This window comes from Nerophis lumbriciformis, linkage group LG27 (assembly GCF_033978685.3).
Source record: "Nerophis lumbriciformis linkage group LG27, RoL_Nlum_v2.1, whole genome shotgun sequence".
NCBI classification, from domain to species: domain Eukaryota; kingdom Metazoa; phylum Chordata; class Actinopteri; order Syngnathiformes; family Syngnathidae; genus Nerophis; species Nerophis lumbriciformis.
In genome coordinates, this window is record NC_084574.2 from 28,347,501 (window position 1) to 28,370,140 (window position 22,640).

The 22,640-nt window shown below is 37.6% G+C and overlaps 1 protein-coding gene across 5 annotated transcripts in view; it reads right to left on the minus strand.

Moving 5' to 3' along the window:
- The window catches only part of LOC133624560 (choline transporter-like protein 2), a 41,225-nt gene that overhangs the window by 13,216 nt on the left and 5,369 nt on the right, over positions 1-22,640 (minus strand). For all 5 annotated transcript variants that reach the window (XR_009818023.1, XR_009818022.1, XM_061988226.1 and 2 more), the window contains exons 3-20: positions 20,622-20,670; positions 20,478-20,551; positions 15,127-15,211; positions 14,902-14,986; positions 14,711-14,827; positions 13,035-13,098; positions 12,826-12,949; positions 11,437-11,520; positions 9,427-9,539; positions 9,184-9,315; positions 9,009-9,108; positions 5,308-5,400; positions 5,105-5,189; positions 4,764-5,026; positions 4,599-4,693; positions 3,104-3,207; positions 2,953-3,026; positions 6-76 (exon numbers count right to left, since the gene is read on the minus strand). Coding sequence is in view for 3 of the 5 variants with exons in the window: in XM_061988226.1 (XP_061844210.1) it covers positions 6-76; positions 2,953-3,026; positions 3,104-3,207; positions 4,599-4,693; positions 4,764-5,026; positions 5,105-5,189; positions 5,308-5,400; positions 9,009-9,108; positions 9,184-9,315; positions 9,427-9,539; positions 11,437-11,520; positions 12,826-12,949; positions 13,035-13,098; positions 14,711-14,827; positions 14,902-14,986; positions 15,127-15,211; positions 20,478-20,551; positions 20,622-20,670 (1,812 nt within the window). In the remaining 2 variants the exon portion in view is untranslated. The remainder of the gene's footprint in view (positions 1-5; positions 77-2,952; positions 3,027-3,103; positions 3,208-4,598; positions 4,694-4,763; positions 5,027-5,104; positions 5,190-5,307; positions 5,401-9,008; positions 9,109-9,183; positions 9,316-9,426; positions 9,540-11,436; positions 11,521-12,825; positions 12,950-13,034; positions 13,099-14,710; positions 14,828-14,901; positions 14,987-15,126; positions 15,212-20,477; positions 20,552-20,621; positions 20,671-22,640) is intronic.

A 22,640-nucleotide genomic window follows, 5' to 3' on the forward strand; every position in this document is an offset into this window, starting at 1 on the left:
CTTACCCACAATTCCAACAACCAGCAGCGTTCCAAGAAACAAGAGGAAATCAGTCACTTTGTCCAGGACAGCCACCCTGGGTAGAAACAGGGAAATTTAATCAAGGAGTGTAACAAAGGGATAAGCGAGAAGAGAAAGTGTCATATTAATAATGTATTAACATAATACAGAAACATTATTTTTGCGTGATGTGAAGCATACATGGAACATACTCCAACATAGGAAAAGTGGCTGCTCAGTACAAAATGAGCATTTGATTAAATATTACTAGGCGAGACTGTCCTTTTATTATGTGTCTAGTAACACCAGAAAAAGATGCTAGATGTGTTGCCAATTGTTTTTAAGTAAAGAAAAAGACACTAAAAGGATTGGACAAGTCTCTATACACTTGAACAATTCTCAACAAAGTACATTGTACAATAAGCAGCAACAATTTAAAAATATGTTAATACTAATCAATAATAGGTCAGATGTATTTTTAAATATATGTATGACATTTTTAAAGAACATACATGCATCAACGCAGATTATGCAAATTATATGTTGATGTAATATTGACCATGACAGAGTCACGCCCATAACCACACCCTCATTGCCACAGGTATATTGGTAATCTGGGGGAAACCCTGAGCCAATCAGTGGCCACTATACTGAACAGCGCGTTCTGATTGGTTTGGTGTTCTCTAGTGGCCAATACAACTGTAGTATTGTTATGTTTGTGTAATTCAGCAATTTTAATACTTGAAAATGCTTAATTTATGATCCAAAAATAAAAAAATATCCCCCAAAGATTTACGATGTGGTAAACTCGCTATATTTGAAGTGCGATGTGGCGAGGGATGACTGTATAGACATATGTACGTAGTCAGCCAGTGTGACTGTGCCACGTGTACTTTAATAACCTCACTCCCTGACATACTTGCAAACCCTCCCGGATTTACCGGGAGACTCCCGGAATTCAGCGTCTCTCCCGAAAACCTCCCGGGACAAATTTTCTCCCGAAAATCTCCCGAAATTCAGGCGGAGCTGGAGGCCACGCCCCCTCCAGCTCCATGCGGACCTGAGTGACGTGTCAACAGCGGCCAGCCTGTTTTCACGTCCGCTTTCCCACAATATAAACAGCGTGCCTGCCCAATCACATTATAACTGTAGAATGATCGAGGGCGAGTTCTTGGTTTCTTATGTGGGTTTATTGTTAGGCAGTTTCATTAACGTCCTCCCAGTGCGGTAACAACACACAACAACAGCAGTCACGTTTTCGTCTACCGTAAAGCAGTTCTTCTGCCGTAAACAGCAATGTTGTGACACTCTTAAACAGGACAATACTGCCATCTACTGTACATGCATATGTGACAATAACATCTAGGGATTTTAGAGAGTGCAGTGCACAACTGCTATACTATATATATATATATATATATATATATATATATATATATATATATATATATATATATATATATATATATATATATATATATATATATATATATATATGAAATACTTGACTTGGTGAATTCTAGCTGTAAATATTTTCCTCCCCTCTTAACCACGCCCCCAACCACGCCCCCTCACTCAACCACGCCCCACGCCACGCCCCACGCCCCTCCCCACCCCCTACATCCCGAAATCGGAGGTCTCAAGGTTGGCAAGTATGCTCCCTGACTATCCACAAAGGTAAAGGCCTTAATTTTAGTGCTGGCTATTGGGTTGATAGCTTGGGCTTTTAGCTCGGTAGCTAGCATGATGTCTCTCATGCCGGCGACCCAGAACGGAACGGACCGAACCAGGTGGGCTACAGTATATGAGAAAGCTTTTAACTGGTTCAAGTCCTATATCAAACACAGGATATACAGTACTTTGTTGAACTTGGTAGCTGCGTCTCTGACCAAATGACTATGACCTGTGGGGTTCCTCAGGGCTTGATTCCGGAACCCCTATTATTCAACTTGTATATGCAGTTTCAATGTGTCCGACCACAACTATGCAGATGACACTCAAATCGACGTGTCACTGACGGCAGGTGAACGCCGGCCGGTTGATTCACCAGATCAGTGTGGGGATGCAACACAATTTTCTTCATCTAAACTCAGAGAAAACTCTAATCATTTAGCCCACAGAAGAAGAGAGACACTGTTATTAGTCACCTTGAGACCCTCCTTGGAACCCAGTAATCAGGTTAGAAATGTAGAGGTAATCATGTACTCAGACTTCAACTTTAACAGCCACACTAAGTTAACACCATCAGCAGCTTTTTACCACCTAAAAACATTGCTAAAGTCACAGTAATAATGTCAAAAACAGACTTAGGAAGACAAGTCTATGCCTTTGTCTCCAGCAGGTTAGACTACCGTAATGGCCTCTCTAAACGGGTTGTAAAGCAGCTACAGTACATTCTTAATGCTGCTGCTCGAGTCCTGACTAGAACCAGGAAATACGACCACATTAGTCCAGTGCTTGGGTAACTGCACTGACTTACTGTTGCTCAGAGAAAATACTTTAAAACAGCCCTGCTTGTGTACTGTACAAGTCGTTTCAGGGTCTTGTGCCAAAGTACATCTCTTGACATGTTAGAGCCATATGAACCATTTCCACCTCTGAGAACATCAAAGAGTAGGCCTGGAGTCAGAGACGAAACATGGTAAGGCTGCGTTTCAGTTTTATGGTCCTAAAATTTGGCATAGTCTTCCAGAAGATGTGAGACTGGCCTCAACGTTGGCAATGTTCAAATCCAGGCTGAAAACATTTGTATTTAGTTCTACATACGACAACCAAATTTATTTTATCCACACTCTTTGAATTATGATTGGTTTTATGATTATGCTTTTAACTTAAATTATGATTATTGTTATGGTTATTTTATTTTTGCCTTCTGGCATTGCCTTGCCTAGATATACCTAGACCTAAAGTGTCCAGTTTGTGTAAATAAATACAAATGTCATAAAATCCAACCTCATCAGGTTCCTCATGAGAAGGAAGAAGGCGTCTTTAGCGGATGTACAGAAACTTTTCCCGTAGATGGCGAGCTGGAGACAGATCATAAACCTCCTTAGCACATGGACACCTTTCCAAGCTCAGCTTCTCTGCACTTGCACACACTCACCATGATGTAAGCATTTCTGTTCATAAACTTGATGCATTTCTCCAGACACCAGAAGCAGACTTTCATGCAGTTCAGCAGGAATTTAGCAGCCTTGTTTTCAGCATCTAAAAGAAGAGGGAGAGTGACACCAGAATTTAAGGTCTGTTGGTAAAGATATATTTTATCCATCCATGAATTTTTCCTACTCAGGGTCTCAAAAAGGTTGAAAGTGCATCCCTTCTAACTACAACCTGCCAGTCAATCACAGTGGGATTGTGAATGCATGTGTGTGTGGATGTGTGGGTGTGCGCGGGCGTGTGTGTGTGTGTACATTCTCGATGACAGTTGACATTGTTTCTGGTTTTATTTGGTTAAGCACTCCATTTATGTCGAAATAGCATGGCTTCAAATTCCACATTTTGCAGCTTCGAGTCACTTCGCCTTACTTTCTCGGCTTCCGTCTCACTCTTCCTTCCTGCTGGCTTCTAGAACCACTAGTTCATCCTCCATATATTCAGACTCAAAAAGATAAAGTTGTTAATCCTCATGTGTTCAAAAATAGTCGTCTTCGTTGTTTGTTACCAAATCTGCCATGATTAGAAGACATATACGCGTTTGTTTCCGAAGGTTGGATGGAACACACAATTGTTGCCAGAAGTTGGAAGTGCGCTGCTATGGAAACGGAAATAAATGCACCGGGGAATTAGTTCTCGCAATGATTAAAACGACCAAAACATGGTAAATATTGTACATATTACATATTGTTATGAACGTGTCTGTTACTAGTGAAGTGTGAAGTGAATTACATTTATATAGCGCTTTTTCTCAAGTGACTCAAAGCGCTTTACATAGTGAAACCCAGTATCTAAGTTACATTTAAACCAGTGTGGGTGGCACTGGGAGCAGGTGGGTAAAGTGTTTTGCCCAAGGACACAACGGCAGTGACTAGGATGGCGGAAGCGGGGATCGAACCTGCAACCCTCAAGTTGCTGGCACGGCCACTCTACCAACCGAGCTATACCGTCCCACATTAACTTTTATAACTACATATATATATATATATATATATATATATATATATATATATATATATATATATATATATATATATATATATATATATATATATATATATACTTGCAGTGTGTATATAAAATGTTGATGGACAATTTTGATGTTTTAGAGGGCTTTGAAGGTTTCAACGGTGACTCTCAGCCGCATTTTCCAAGCGTTTTTTTTTAAACTTTAAAATAAATTAAAAAAGACGTGTTCTTGTCTCTCATAATGATTGTGAACAATAGGCACATTTTTTAAATAGCAGTTTTCCTTTAAAAATTGCGCTAGACAACAAGCTGACAGCTCTGACGTTTGGCTTGTTGCCAAGCACACTCACTTCTCAATCAGGAGACCTGAGTTCAAGGTATAAAATATTCTCTAAAAGGGGCCAATAAAACTCAAACTGCGGACAGCACTTTGCAGCCGCTCCGTACGTTGATGGGACGTAAAATCCTCTTACTTTTCAGCTTTTTATCCACGTACTCCAGGAATATCCTGATGATTTGGACCACAGACAGAATCAAAGCACCAAACGCCACAGAGCCTGTGTGATACCTGACCAGGACAATAGAAAGTCATCACGAATGTACATTGGCCAACCAATTCTGAAAATACATCTTCCAACCTGAGGACCCGTCCCAGGGAGGAGAAGATGGGGAAGGCGGGGATATCTTCAGGCTTTTTGAAAGCCCAATAATAAGAGGCAAAGGCCCCGGCCAGGGTGACCTGTCCCAGGGCGCACACAAAGTTGGCGCACCAGAAGAAGAGGAAGAGGTTGTAAAACTGAAACACGATGAGATATTTGTGGTAAGGGGTATCCCCGCCGTAAAAGGCAAAGAGACATTCCGCATCCGGACACTTCTTATAAGTTTCGGAAGTGTTGAATGTCTGTAAAAAGACGATAAAGATGTAAACATTTTACATACCACAAAACATGAAAAAAAATAATTTGGTCGGCTTCATCACCTTAGGGTCACAGACAGTCAGAGAAAATTCGCACTCAGATTTGTTGAACACTTTATACACCTGCTCATTGGACGTGGACAAGAAACTGAACAAATATTGTCAAGGTGTTTAAAACAACATGAGGGCATAATGGATATTAAAAAATATATATAATTTTTTGTCTGGATCATCCTTGAGTCTCATCTGAAGTGGTGAAAGGATACACAGAAGTGACTATCCAGTAAGCTATCACCACTGTGATGAGGGAAAAGGTCAGCAGCGGGAAGAATATTGAAGAACTCAAATGTCCAACAGCTCTGAAAAAGAACATCAGTTGTGATGTAAATATCAATAAAAAGATCAATCCGTGACCAGTATCCATAGCAAACTAACAATGTCTTCCCTGGTCCATGCCACTGCCCTCCAGGTTTTGTGGAGATCAGTTCATTATTTTAATAAATTAATTTGTCAAATTGCAGAAACTATTTTTACTAAAGTATAATAAATACACAATCCCAGTTCGGTATGTACCTCATTTTTAAAGCCACGGTTCGGTTTTGGTACAGTAAGGGAACAAAATGCAAAACATAAAACTTTCAAGCGATTTTTAAAAATTTGCGATAATAATGATCTCTAATTAATCAATCTCTTTTTAATTCTGATCTATAAAATGCTGAGAAAAGTCATCAACTTTAGACATGTCACCATATTATTAGTAAGATAGATATTTAAACAAAAAAGTGACTTTATAGATGTGTCTATCATTTTTAACCGATTTACTAAAATAAAACATCAGGTCCACTACTGAAGTTATACTTAAAAAAACAGTAAAAATACTTTTCTGAGCAATACATTTTGAATGTCGAACTTGTTGCTTTTCTTCTGTTTTAGATAATATAAAATAAATAAAACAGACCTATCAAGTACAGTGCTAGCATAATAGAAAATATCTAACAAATAAATGATTATATTTGTCACAATGACATGTTAAACTTTGTAAAAAGCACAGCCTATTACTGTAATTAAAGCAACTAAAACTAATTAGCTTTTTTGTTTATTTTGTTAAACAAAACAAAAACTGCAATCTACTGGCTGACAATTCCCAAACAAATACACATTTTAAATAAAACCAGATCACTTAACTTGCACATGTGTCCCAACTGTGCTGAAATGCCCTTTTATTTGGTTTAGTTTTCTGTCATATTTACATTTAATTTGCACTACAGGATCACAATATACTCTATTTTTCAATTTATTCTATTTTATTTCTATTCTATTCCATCTATAAAAATAGCGACTCACTGCTTTTGTCTTATCCACCTATATTTTTCCATCTACAACAGGGGAATTTAACAATGGAAGAGTGTCTCCAGGCTCTGGATTCTCCTTGGCACAGTCACTAAACCAAATGCATACATAATGTTACTATGGAAGGCCAAATGGGACAAAATAAATTAAATAAAATATGTTAATTAAATATGTAATTAATTAATTATAATTATATGCATAAATGTTATTATGTGTCATTACTTTATTTAATGTAAAATAACATTTAATCACTTAATTAGTAATGATTTCCTTATTTCATGATTTAATTCATTATTTTGCTTAGTTATTTATCTAATGATTTAATTAATTAATGACACATTTAAGCAGTTATTTAGAGATTTTTTTCATCAAAAGTTGTCCCAGTTGGCCCTTGTCAGCGCTTCATGAATTTATTCTATCTGCCAACTCAGCCAACAAAGTCAGTGGCCAATCATCGATTTGGTCTGAAGCCCGGAACTTTGGAACTCTTTTGGGAGCCTATGTTGCGTTCCATTTATACTGCGAAGTCAGGATTTCTAAATTCCTAGTCGGAATTTCAACTGAAGCGCTCCTCGAGGTCAGATTTTCAAAGTAGCAGCATTCTCACCACCCCTGAGTTGGTTTAAAATATGGCTGCTCTGGATGTAAACAATGATACACGCCAGTTCCAGGTCCTAAATGGCTGTCACAGTGTTCCAACTTGTCAGATTATATCCTCAGTCATCTACTTTTCAGGTGAGAAGCATGATTGCTGAGCTACAATAAACTTTCAGGGAAGCATGTAAGCGATGAAACACCAGACCACAAGATGATGTAAACATAGGGACACACGGAAGTGATTACGTTGCCGCTATATAGTTTGTCTGCGTTAGAACTTATAATAACAACATCACTAATACTTGGTTAATGTTCAAGTCACAAAATGTAAATTGAGTACTGTTGGCGCTTTTTGAATAGTTATTTATCAGATTTTATGGGCGGAACAGTGGAGCTACCATTTGGCTTTTTTTTTTTTTTTTTTTTTTTTTAATCGGCCTTTTATTTTACATTTATTTAATATTTAGAATGCATAAAAAAAAATCCCTTCGTCATCATGTCTTTAATAAACATTGTGAACGATAGGCAAAATTCCCCAAAAAAAGTGCAGTTCCCCTTTAAGGTACTCTAATTGATTACTCTAAGTCAGTGGTTCTTAACCTGGGTTCGATCGAACCCTAGGGGTTCGGTGAGTCGGCCTCAGGGGTTCGGCAGAGCCTCCGACGCAGCGATCAAGACACACCAGACTCATGAATTGATTAACGTGGACCCCGACTTAATTAAACAAGTTGAAAAACGTATTCGGGTGTTACCATTTAGTGGTCAATTGTACGGAATATGTACTGTACTGTGCAATCTACTAATAAGTTTCATTCAATCAATCAATCATGTAGATAAAAACTTCTCCCTATCGGCGTATCTGTACTGTAAAGTTAACATTTGTATGACAATAAAAAGGAAGTCTAAGTTAAGTACCGTATTATAGATACCCCCAAACAATGTTCCCTTTAATTTTCCATCTGATTTGCAAGTGTGTAATTTGTTGTGAGTTCATGCACTGTGTTGGTTTTGTTTTTTGAACAAGGTGATGTTCATGCACGGTTCATTTTGTGCACCAGTAAAAAAAAACATATAACTTTGTCTTCAATTTGAATTTTTTTTTTTTTTAAAAAACATTGAATTTTTCACTAAAGAAGGGTTCGGTGAATGTGCATATGAAACTGGTGGGGTTCGGTACCTCCAACAAGGTTAAGAAAAGTTAAAAAGTTAAAGTTAAAGTACCAATGATTGTCACACACACACTAGGTGTGGCGAAATTATTCTCTGCATTTGACCCATCACCCTTGATCACCCCCTGGGAGGTGAGGGGAGCAGTGGGCAGCAGCGGTGGCTGCGCCCGGGAATCATTTTGGTGATTTAACCCCCAATTCCAACCCTTGATGCTGAGTGCCAAGCAGGGAGGTAATGGGTCCCATTTTTATAGTCTTTGGTATGACTCGGCCGGGATTTGAACTCCCAACCTACCGATCTCAGGACGGACACTCTAACCACTAGAGCACTGCTCTAAGTGTATTCATGATTAATGCAATATTTTTTTGTGCTTAATCACAATCAACCAAAGTTTACTTATATAGCCCTTAATCACAAATGTCTCAAAGAGCTGTGTTAACATGAGTTAACAATTTTTTGTGCTTCATCGCTAATTTTGACAGCCTAAATGTATTTATTTAATTTGATTAATCATAGTTGAAATTAAACACATACACGTGTTATTAAATGTGTCATTAATTCATTTTAATGTAAAATTAAATGTAATGATATCATGATTTAATGAATTACTGATTCAATTATTTCATTGTTGATTTATTTAATGATTTAATTTATTAATGACACATTTTCTGTATTTTATTTATATATTTATTTAATTTTGTCCAATTTGGGCCTCCATAATATAGTATAACAAGCACTCAATTTTGTGCGATACTGCACAATGATTTTTGCACTTTGGTGGGGTAAAATTGCTCAGTTTTGAATGACACTGTTAGGGAGGTATACATTTGACAACATGGCTGAAGCTGACCTGCTGGCCTCTTTAATGAGGGCAACGGCGACAAAGATCCTCTTCCTGAGGAAGATGAGAAGCAGGATGATGGTGACCTCCACGATGATGAGAGTGATCACTACAAAAATATTGAATGCAGGAATTAAAAGCATGTGGGAGAGTTTAAGCATATTGAAGTATAATAGGAACATACTAAATCCGAGCCAGGTCTGTCTGATCTTTAGGTAGACAGTGAAGTCGGTCTGCAGGCCCAGGTCACGGATGGTTGTATTTTCTCCAGTCGTCCCTTTTAGACTTCTATACTCCAAGTTACAATGGATAATACCTAAGAACACATAACATATTTTGTTGCGTTTCACTTTTCAAGAGGCTGTGTTGCCTGTGATACAGCAATGTAGCAAAGGTCAAAGGGTAATAACCACGGCGACTGCCTTACCGTAACTGATGACGACAATGACCAGGATAATGATGACCCAGACCATAATGCCTGCCAGGTAGCGAAGCAGGACGATGAAGGTGAAGCTGAGAACCATGGCTATCACCAGACCCCTAGACATGGTGGAAGACAAACATCTAAACTTATAAGAGGCTTAGAGTAAACCTTGTTCAAAAATGTTTAACTTAACCTACGCCAGGAATTTGAAAAGTGTCAGGAAATGTCAAGAATAGGAGGAAGTACGAGTGATAGATTTTGGGGGTGATCCGGCTAATTTCCATTGTGTTATCTTACGTTTGTTTGCGTTACGAGGCTGACTTCTGTGTGTGCGTGTGTGTTTGTGTTGGCACGTTTTGTAAATCGTAAATAAAATCAGAATACAATGATTTGCAAATCCTTTTCAACCTGTATTTACAAGCCTAAAATACCAACGGACTGTTGAACAACTTAAGCTGTACATCAAGCAAGAATGGGAAATAATTCCACCTGAGAAGCTCAAAAAAATTGGTCTCCTCAGTTCCTTTCCAAACGTTTACTGAGTGTTGTTAAAAGGAAAGGCCATGTAACACAGTGGTAAAAATACTCCTGTGCCAACTTTTTTGCTGCCATTAAATTATCAGTTAATGATTTGCAAAAAAAATTAGGTTTCTTAGTTTGAACATTAAATATGTTGTATTTGCAGTCTATTCAATTGAATATAAGTTGAAAATGATTTGCAAGTCATTGTATTCTGTTTTTATTTACAAATTACACAACTTGCCAACTTCAGTGGTTTTGTGTGTGTATATATATATATATATATATATATATATATATATATATATATATATATATATATATATATATATATACACACACATACATACTAGAGGTCCTGCTGCCACCCAAGGAGAAAAAAGAGAGGGAGTGGATGACTGATAAGAGGATTTACTCTGTTTATTTCAGTGGTTCTCAAACTTTTTTCACCAAGTACCACATCAGAAAACACTTGGCCAAAATATTAATTAAAAAGAATATAAGAAGATAATAAGAAGATAAATGTATTATGTTTGGCCACCGTAGAATTTTAACACTGTTTGAATACAGGGGGAAAAAACACTGTACTTTATTTTAGTGATTCTGTAGTGTGCCACTAGATGGAGTCCGTGTATCAATAGTGGTACGCATACCACAGTTTAAGAATCACTGGCGGGACAATCGGTAGAAAATGGATGGAATGGATGGCTTATTTCATTCCGCTATAGAACAATAACAACATAGCTCAGAAGTTTTGGGCCTATTCTAATGAAACTTTCAAGAAATGTCAGGAATGGGATTAGGAACAATTGATTATTTTTGGGGACTCAGGACTTTTTTTTTTTCTTTTTTTTTTTTAAAAAAAGAGTACCGTATTTTTCGGACTATAAGTCGCAGTTTTTTTTCCATAGTTTGGCTGGGGGTGCGGCTTATACTCAGGGGCGACTTATGTGTGAAATTATTAACACATTACCGTAAAATATCAAATATTATTTAGCTCATTCACGTAAGAGACTAGACGTATAAGATTTCATGGGATTTAGCGATTAGGAGTGACAGATTGTTTGGTAAACGTATAGCATGTTCTATATGTTATAGTTATTTGAATGACTCTTACCATAATATGTTACGTTAACATACCAGGCACGTTCTCAGTTGGTTATTTATGCCTCATATAACGTACACTTATTCAGCCTGTTGTTCACTATTCTTTATCTATTTTAAATTGCCTTTCAAATGTCTATTCTTGGTGTTGGGTTTTATCAAATACATTTCCCCCAAAAATGCGACTTATATATGTTTTTTCCCTTCTTTATTATACATTTTCGGCCGGTGCGACTTATACTCCGAAAAATACAGTACTATTGAGTGAAAGGCCCGGAAGTCTGCGCACTCTGAGTGATTTTTTTTAGTTTTAGATGGTCTTGAACGAATGACCAATGTGTAATCAGCTACAATACGGTTGTGGAAATTTGAGAGTGCAAATGTTCTTACAGCATTATCCAGTGCCACGACATACTGTAGTCCTCAAAGATTTTCATGGCCACCACACGCGCTTCAACGACCATGTTGGATTTCCTGTAAAAACATCGCACATGGTTTAAAACGTTTGTTTACTGTACAACAGTGATTCTCGGAGAGGTCTTTGCCTGTTAGAGAGATGTGGCATTCTCGAGCGAGTAGAGACTTTTGAGTGAATGATGAGACAGCGGCGTCAGAGGTGCTATCTATGTATTCATATCTATGTAGTGCTTACTTCTGGCTTCATCATACTTCTGTTGTGTTTCCTCATAATCCATGTGTTTAGGAGATTTGTGTGTCATTTGGACTTTGGACTCCAAAATAAACCCAGGTGGGATTTTAGCAAAAACTGTTGTTTTTTTTCCAAGTTTTGAATAAATAAATGAAGTGCATTCAAGTAAAACATTTAAAAATGTTCCTGTATGACATTCTGACAACAAAATTGCATTTGTGTCCAAATGTCAGGGTATTTTGTTTAGTTAAAATGTGCATGCAAGTAATAACCTGTGATTAATTATGATTAACCCTTGTGTGGTGGTCTGTGGGACCCGTTTTCATTTTTTTTATTAAAAGAAAGATTATACAATTCATTAATTTTTCAAACTGAGACTCACTGACTTTGGCTCATTTTCTGTGAATAACATATCAGAATACATATTTAATGACCACACACACCATACACCCCCTCTACACATTTCTATTACATACAGTATAAGATGTTCGGGTCCACTGGACCTGGGGCTAATAGAAGTGTGGAAATTGATGTTCTGTGTACCACACACACACACACACACACACACACACACACACACACACACACACACACACCAGGCCTAGACAGGAGGAGGACAGAGTGTAGGTACACAGAACATCAGAGGGTCAAATGTGCGAGAAAATGAGAGCAGGCAGTGTTGACAAACAATGTTGCAACCTTGTGTGGGAACCGCAGGTGCAGAAACACAAAAGAAGAATCCCTGTGGGATGCAGAAACTGGCAGAGAAATTTTCCGTGCAACGTTCATATTGTTGTTACTCAGCCAGCGTTTGTGGGTCTGATGGACCCGTTGCATTTTGTGGCTTTTAATGCCTCACAATCAAACACCTTTATGTTAAAATACTGAACAGATGTTTATTGGGATAAGGTAAACATCTGTTCAGTATTTTAACATAAAAGTGTTTAATTGTGAGGCATTAAAAGCCACAAAATGCAACGGGTCCATCAGACCCACAAACGCTGGCTGAGTAACAACAATATGAACATTACACAAGGGTTAATCGAAAATCAAAAGTGTGATTAATCTGATTAACATAATTAATAATTTGACAGCACAAGGTAAAATATTAAGAAAAAAAAGAAGCTCACTTTGACGCCTCCAGTACCACTTTAGCCTGGATCTGTAATCCGTCGTTGTCCGTAATATTGGTTTTGTCACCCACCATCACTGTATCTCCCTTCATGGCCAGGTCTGGAAGGCAGCGACCGGTGACTGTAAAAGGATTAGAGTACATGTTTTTTTAAAGCGGCATCGCTTTGTCTGACCATCACAGACTTGCAACTATCTTGTCACTTACAGGGTCTGCTGGGCATGAGCATTGCAGGGCACAGGTTGGATGTCAGGATTGCAAGAATATCAGTCTGAGTCACAGAGTTGAAAAGACAGTGAATAACATTGGATTTTTTTTTTAATTGGGGTTATGGTGTGAGACTGAAATCCAACATGGATGCTAAAAAATGCTGCCGCCAATTTTAAAAGCCAAAAGAAAGGACTGTAGCACTATACTGTATCTCATAGCTATCCGTACATATACTAATGTTCTCCCTTTGGGATACAGTATAGCACTAGTGTCAAATTCAAGATCCAGGGGCCAGATCTGGGCCGCCACATCCTTTTATTTGGCCCACGAAAGCTTATAAACAATATGCATCAATAAAGTACTTTACCTTTTCTTGATAAATTAGACTTAGACAAACTTTATTAATCCACAAGGGAAATTGTTCCACACAGTAGCTCAGTTACTAAGGATGGAAAGGATAATGCAGGTATAAAGGTAGACAATAAATGAACCATAGTAGCAATAAAAAATATAAAATATGTATTATTTATATATTATATATATACAGTATATAATATATACTGATATATTATATCATATTTTTATATAATAAATACAATACATAAACAAATGTATTCATTATTTCTATGCAATTGCATTTTTTAACATTATGTAATAATGCAACTATTATATCATAAAATCTAAACATGTTTTTGTTAAAATAATGCATTTTCAAACCAATAGTATCCAATAGTGCAACAAATATTTATCATACATAAAAAATAAAATAAAAAAAAAACAAAAAAACTTAAATATCTGTTTGACTTGTGATTTCAAATCCATAAAATTGTACACTGTAAAAATTATTTTACAGTAAAAAAAAAATGGCAGTTATGTCGGCAGAATTTTACTGTAAAACTGTGGCAGTTTTTCCATTTTTAAAGTAGTACAGCGCAAATACAACAAACCATACATTTTACCAGTAAAAAAAATCAAGTGGTATGTTTTTTTCATTCATAGCAGTGGTCCCCAACCACCGGTTCGTGGATCGGTTGGTACCGGGCCGCACAAGAAATAAAAAATAACTTTTTTTTTTTTTTTAATTCAACATAAAAAACACAAGATACACTTACAATTAGTGCACCAACCCAAAAAACCTCCCTCCCCCATTTACACTCATTCACATTCATTCACACAAAAGGGTTGTTTCTTTCTGTTATTAATATTCTGGTTCCTTCATTATATATCAATATAGATCAATACAGTCTGCAGGTATACAGTCCGTAAGCACACATGATTGTATTTTTTTATGACAAAAAAAAAAAACAAGTTTCCGCAGTTACAAAAAGGTTGGGGACCACTGATTTATAGTGTTACAATGCTGTAAAAAACATTCTAAATTTTACAGTGAAATTCAATCAATTGTTGCTGTTTTTTTACAATAAAATCCATAGATTTATTTTATAGTGCATGTAAAATAAATATAATATCTAAATGGATCGGCAATTGTTCATGAGGAAAATTTATATTTATATATTCTTTTTGTTACAATTGGCCCTTTGAGGGCACCGAAACTACTATGCGACCTTCAGTGAAAACAAGTTTGACACCCCTGCAGTAGAGCTTCTGCTGAAAAACTCTCTCTATTCTGGGCTGGAAGATTGCCATTTGATTGATTTATCTGAATGCTGTACCTCTTTAGAGAGGTCCACTCCTTCCTTGCAGAACTGCTGATAATATTGCTTGTCATCCCTATTCTTTAGGGCGTTGTTCAGTGTCATATGTTTGTGAGGACAGCTTTCGACGCACACCTTTGACAGGAAACAAAAGATGATTGTGAGAAAACTATTGTAACAACACAATGGAATCATTCCTTGGAGTTGACCTGTGTGGTGGGACACTGGAACTCAAGCAGCACCAATGGACTGGCACACTTCAAGATATTGAAGTAAAACAGAAGAGGTTTCTTCCTTTAAGACAAGTGCAGTGTTTTATCATCATCAACAAATAACTCTTCATTAATCCTTTGATGAATTAGTTCGAACATATTGGTGAACCAGAACCATTTAGGCTAACCACACATGATTTTTTTTCATCCGCAAATACTCACTCCATGGGGGTTCCAGCTTGCCCACAGAAGTGTCCATTGCTGTCTGTGGGATAGATGACTTGTTTGGGATCGCCATGGGACCAGGCTGTAAGGTAATGATATCTTCATTTTTGAACATTTAAGTGGCTTGACTTGACTTGATCCATTTTCTGCACAAAATGGATCACTTGAATTACGCTATTTGTCGACTCAGTTTGTCCAATAAATTATTACTGCCATTTAGTGTACATATATACTTTTAAGATGCATTTTAAATTGATCAAAGAAGTGAACTATGTAGAACAGGGTTTGGTAACTCTGATTCAAAGTGCACTTTGGATGAACTTATTACAAACAAATATACATGGGAAACAAATTGTTAAATATTTAATCAGTGGAAAATAACACTTTCTAGAATATACCAAAAATAAAAATGAGTCACATTTAGCCTAATGTTTACACACGTCCTGATGTAACCTTGGCCAGGGCTCAAACCCGCACCCTTCACCAGCAGAAAAGAGTAACATTACACCATCTGAGAGGATTTGTGGGTTCTGATATTGTAATATCTCATTGGGGACAGAGCAGGAAAGTGCTGGGAATGAATTTTTCGTAAAATTTCATAAAAATCATTGATTATTTAGGATAGGACTTTATTGTCATTGCACAAGTACAACGAAACTATGTTTTCAGCACAAACCCATTCAAGATTAGACAAACAAACAGTGTACAGGGTTACAGAACAGAAACGCTGATGAGTCGCCAAAGGCGCCCCGTAAAAGATGGGAAAAAGGTAAACCGCTGGGGAAGAAGATGAGTAAAAAAAAATACAATCTAGACTGGGTTCCTAAGAGGGCATAGTCTGGAGTGGGGAAAAACCTCCATGCCATGCACACATAAACATGTTACATATAATCACGACAACTCGCAACAGAGGGAGGGACTAGTTAGTAAAAGGTTCTCTGACCTTTTACTAACAATTTCTGATTCTCAGGGTAATCAAATAATTCAATTTTTATAGGTATTTTTATGACTTCCTTGGGTCTACATAACATGTACCGTATTTTTCGGAGTATAAGTCGCACCGGAGTATAAGTCGCACCTGCCGAAAATGCATAATAAAGAAGGGAAAAAACATAAGTCGCGCTGGAGTATAAGTCGCATTTTTTGGGGAAATGTATTTGATAAAACCCAACACCAAGAATAGACATTTGAAAGGCAATTTAAAATAAATAAAGAATAGTGAACAACAGGCTGAATAAGTGTACGTTATATGAGGCATAAATAACCAACTGAGAACGTGCCTGGTATGTTAACGTAACATATTATGATAAGAGTCTATCAAATAACTATAACATATAAAACATGCTATACATTTACCAAACAATCTGTCACTCCTAATCGCTAAATCCCATGAAATCTTATACGTCTAGTCTCTTACGTGAATGAGCTAAATAATATTGATATTTTACGGTCATGTGTTAATAATTTCACACATAAGTCGCTCCTGAGTATAAGTCGCACCCCCGGCCAAACTATGAAAAAAACTGCGACTTATAGTCTGAAAAATACGGTAATGGTGGTTCTTTTGTTAACATTTTGCATTGATTATGTTTTACAGACCGTTTTCAAGCTGTTTTCTGACCGTCTCCTCAAGATGCGTCATTTTGTGGGCGGTCTTATTTATGTTGCTCAACTTCGACAGCGTTTCCATAGCGGGTTTACTGACAGATATAAGTTAGAACTATTGCAACATTGTATTAGAAATGGCAACAGCAAAGGATGCATGTACGAGCCAGTCTGCCCCACAACAAGAGGATAAAGAAGAAAAAAAAAAGGAGTTTATTGCCTCCACCCTCGGATTACAATGGCAGACTTGCGCAAAGCACTTCGGGTAAATTTCTACCATATATGGATAATCCACTGACGTCACACTTGGGGGGAAAACGGCACCAAAACGGCAAATTCCAAACGACTCATTTGGAGGAAGTATGAAGGAAGGCAAGATTGTTTTATAAATTTCTCCGCCATGCCTCCATGGTTTGATTAAAAATGTTTGGGACTTATGCAGATCTCTATTACACACCAGCAGGTCAATATGTAAGAGAAGTTGGTTTTGCATAATCTGGCACCTTTAAATTCAAAACGAGATGCGAAATCTTTCTAAACATGGGATGATTCGTGTTATAGTTTACACACGACATATGGGCGAAATCCATTACGTTGCGTAAGAAGGTGGATCATAATTACTGTTCAGGGGTAACATACACCTGCACAATCTAATACGAGCCACAGGAGCTGTGGCAAATATACTTTTTTTTTTTTTTTTACTGAAACAGATATGAATTTAACAATAAATCACAAAAAAAAAAATAAAAAAAAAATGTTTGTGTGACAATCAATATTATTGTGGTTGGAGCTTGCAATGAGAATCGTTTATTTGTATTGGCTATTATATGAAGTTAACATGGGAGATGACTTTTCAAATCAAGTTTTGCTAAAATATTTTTTAAGACATAACTGACATCATCGTTCAATTTGCATAATTAGCCAGTACGCAAAGAAACAGTGTGTAAAATGAAGCTTTTATGTCGTAATTTGTTGAGTTTAGTTTATATCGAACTTGAACACACTTACAATATGATACATCACATTATTTCATATCATTTCGCTTTACAACATGTCCAAAAAGAAGTAGGAAGAAGCAGAGCTTATTTAATCCTGCCCCTTTCCCCCTTCAGACCACTTACTAATAATACATACAGTATGTTCACTTACTGTCTTCTTTTTGTAACACAATTTACATCAGTGAATTATTAGTACAGCAGTTCTTGTAATAGATAATTAAGTCAGTCATGATTAATATACTGAGATGAAGAGTATATCAATTTCAATAAGGTTCAATGTGTTCATCAAGTCTTCTTCTATGTTCTTTGTAAGCACTTTAAATTTGAACCGTCTCTTAAACTGGATCATATTAGTACATTGTTTAATTTCTTTGCTCAATCCATTCCATAATTTAATTTCACAGACTGATATGCTAAAGATTTAAGTGTTGTACGTGCGTACAAACATTTTAAATTAGTTTTTCCTCAAAGGTTATGTTTCTTTTTTTTTTAATGAATTGTTATACATTCTAAGGTAGATTATAGTATGCTTTGTACATAATTTTAGCTGTTTGCAGATGCGCCAAGTCATTGAATTGTAATATTTTTGATTCAATAAATAAAAGGGTTTGTATGTTCTCTATATCCAACATTATGTATTATTCCAACTGATCTTTTTAGTAACACAATTGGTAAATGAAGTGCACTTTTGTAGTTATTTCCCCATATTTCTAACACAATAACTCAGATATGGTAACACTAGTGAGCAGTAGAGAATATGAAGTGATTTTAGGTCCAGAACATATTTTGCTTTATTCATTATTGAACTATTTCTTGCCACCTTATTATGAATATTTTTATATGAGATTTCCAGTTCATTTTCTCACCTATCATTACACCCAAAATGTGGTTTATTTTACAGTTATTTTAAATAATGTATGACATTATCTCATGTTTAAACCTTACTTAAAGGGAAACATTATCACCAGACCTATGTAAGCGTCAATATATACCTTGATGTTGCAGAAAAAAGACCATATATTTTTTTAACCGATTTCCGAACTCTAAATGGGTGAATTTTGGGGAATTAAACGCTTTTCTATTATTCGCTCTCGGAGCGATGACGTCACAACGTGACGTCACATCGGAAAGCAATCCGCCGTTTTCTCAAACACATTACAAACACCGAGTCAAATCAGCTCTGTTATTTTCCGTTTTTTCGACTGTTTTCCGTACCTTGGAGACATCATGCCTCGTCGGTGTGTTGTCGGAGGGTGTAACAACACGAACAGGGACGGATTCAAGTTGCACCAGTGGCCCAAAGATGCGAAAGTGGCAAGAAATTGGACGTTTGTTCCGCACACTTTACCGACGAAAGCTATGCTACGACAGAGATGGCAAGAATGTGTGGATATCCTGCGACACTCAAAGCAGATGCATTTCCAACGATAAAGTCAAAGAAATCTGCCGCCAGACCCCCAGGAAAAGAGAGCGGATTAGGTTATGTCTACAGAATATATTAATTGATGAAAACTGGGCTGTCTGCACTCTCAAAGTGCATGTTGTTGCCAAATGTATTTCATATGCTGCAAATCTAGTTCATAGCTGTTAGTTTCCTTTAATGCCAAACAAACACATACCAATCGTTGGTTAGAAGGCGATCGCCGAATTCGTCCTCGCTTTCTCCCGTGTCGCTGGCTGTCGTGTCGTTTTCGTTGGTTTCGCTTGCATACGGTTCAAACCGATATGGCTCAATAGCTTCAGTTTCTTCTTCAATTTCGTTTTCGCTACCTGCCTCCACACTACAACCATCCGTTTCAATACATGCGTAATCTGTTGAATCGCTTAAGCCGCTGAAATCCGAGTCTGAATCCGAGCTAATGTCGCTATAATTTGCTGTTCTATCTGCCATGTTTGTTTGTATCGGCATCACTATGTGACGTCACAGGAAAATGGACGGGTGTATATAACGATGGTTAAAATCAGGCACTTTGAAGCTTTTTTTAGGGATATTGCGTGATGGGTAAAATTTTGAAAAAAACTTTGAAAAATAAAATAAGCCACTAGGAACTGATTTTTAATGGTTTTAACCCTTCTGAAATTGTGATAATGTTCCCCTTTAACAACAAAACATAGTTTCACAGGATAGATTAAAAAAAATTATTCATATTGTTTTCGTGGTTTGTGATTTCAGAGACTGTACACCTCATTGTATAAACAGATGCATTCAAATACTCCACCAAGACAGCTGTGCTATGTGCCTATGAGGTGTGACAAGAAGTTAGGATGCCAACTACCGTACAGGACCGTAATCCCATTCTGCCCATAAGCGAGGGCACAAATGCCAAATTACAAACATTAAATTGGACACTAATCCTTTCAGTGGCATTCCAAATTTAACTCTGGTAGACCGCAACATCAATAGTAAACAACTATTTTATTTTTTATACCCCTCTTGTTTTGGATGCCAATTGATTACACAGATGTTATTGAAAAACAATACGCAAACTTAAACATGCATTTTTTACCTTTATCCATTGAGATAAAGAATCATTTTTACAAGGAATTCCTGCCACACACATTTATACACCAGTGTAAATGTCACTCTTGCCTAAGGACGCAATGGCAAAAACACCGACTAGTTACACCAGGAATCTTCAAGTTTCTGGACGGCTGCTCTACCATCAGAGTATTAGGTATTCAACCATGGTGTGCGAAGAAAATTGTATATAGTTTTTAGCCAACTGCACACATCATATTACTTACCGATGATTCCCACCACCATGTAGCCTATTAAGGCCACGATGAAGAGAACACAGCAGAGAACATCTGTGCATCCCCTGAGAAGAAAAAAAAAAAAATCGGGATTTGTATTTTCAGACCAATTTCTGATGAAATCTGATATATTACCTCTGATGAATGGGCCCCTTGAAGTTTGGGTCAAACGTTCTTGTTTCTCCTGGGAATTGGAACCAAATGTTAGTGTTATTACGCTGAAATGCACTGCTGTTCGTATGGGCGCTTGACAGCTGCTGTGTTTTTGAGCGCTCTTTTTTTAGGCCACTACATCCCAATTTAGTATTTACTAGTGTTGTCTTCAAATAGTCCCAGATTTGCCGATTCGATTCGGTAGAGTTTGATTCGACTATCGACCTTGCAGTCGAATCGTATGATGGCAGTATCCCCTCCCCCCTTCATGGGAGGGAGGCAAGTTAATCCCTACTCGGGCCCCCCACGTACAGCAGGTGTGTTAGGAGAATAAATTGATTTGGTTCATTGTTGTCATGGCGCATGCGCAATCCCGCATGTCATCTGCCGGCACCACCGCTAGAAACGCGCCAGGAGACGCCCCCGCTCGCTCTGCTCATATCCCAGCCACGCGCCTGCAAGGCTTTAGGCAATCTTCAATCAGCGCACCTGGGTCTGATGAGGGCAGGCAGCATAAAGACCAGCGGACCCAAAGATCCAGTGCCGGAACGTAGTTCACTCTCCCAGTAAGCATCCCGTTTCTGGCTTCCCTACCGCGTACTTGCTCTCTCTTTGTGCCTTCTCTGCTCCTGTGTCTTATGTCCTTTGTGTTTCTAGTAGCGCTTCCCCTGTTTCCCGTGATCGAGCTGTGTGCCTCGACTTCCCTCTGGATTCCGGACTGCCTCCCTCGATCCTCAAACCCTGTTTGGACACGGACCTCGTTGCTTCCTTCCAGCCCCTGACCGCTTGCCTGACCACGGACTGCCTTCTCGCCTTGCCCCTTTGGTCTGACGAAGGATTCATCCAACACGCACATACAACAAACTCTGCTAACATTTACATTGTTAATTCTACACATCGTCTTGCACCTTTCACTTAGAGTAGCATACACATCCTACCTATTCATCAGTGTCAATAAACCAATTGAACCGATTCCAGCCATTGAGTCGTCTCCTTCCCCCGCCGTAGGTAACAATTATATCTTCTTTAAAGGGCACCTATTATGCAAAACAAACTTTTCTTATCTATTAGTACCTGTTTTTGTGTATTTGGGATCTGCATAAGTCCTGAAAATGTTCAATTAAACCATGAAGGCATGGCAAAGATATTTATAAAACAATCGAGCCTTCTTTCATACTTCCTCCAAACGAGTCTTTTGGAATTTCCCAATTTCCCAGCAGGCACAAGACATTAAAACAACGTTGAGAACTTGTTGAATTAGGCTCGGATGTTAAGGAACTCAAACATAATATTAAAACATGCTTTTTGACAGCATTTGATCAATGCCAGGTTGTGACGTTAATTTGACCATTGAAATGTGATAATTTCCCAACAAACAACGCAGAGCCAATGTTGGACATCAACTTTGTCTCAATTTACAAAAACAACTGTTTTGCAACGCCGTTTCAGAGTCAGTTGTATGTATAATTGTGGTAATGTAGTTAATTACATGCAGTTCTACCCCACACCACAAGGGGGCCTGCTTAGCTTATTTTGTTTTAGCAGAGGCTCCAGCAAGAGGTGTCTTGCCTTGTGTGTAAATACCATGCTGACTGAGAGCTAGTTAATAAAATAACATCCTGCTTGAACAATCGGTTCCTCTTATTATGTATAACCCACTAAGTTATCACAATAATCAACGTTGTATCAATGTCTTGTGTCTGCTTGGTTGAGACGTTTTTACCAAGTGTGACATCAGCGATATCTCCACATATGGCAGAGATTTACCCGAAGAGCTTTGTGCGAGTCCGCCATTGGAGTCGGACGTTTTAGTCAATAAGCTCTTCTTTCTCTATCCTCATGTTGTGGGGCGTAATGGTTCATACATGCACATGCATCCTCCGCTGTTGCCATTTCTAATACAAAGTAGAGATAGATAGATAGATAGATAGATAGATAGATAGTACTTTATTGATTCCTTCAGGAGAGTTCAATCAGGAAAATTCCAACCATTGATGCTGA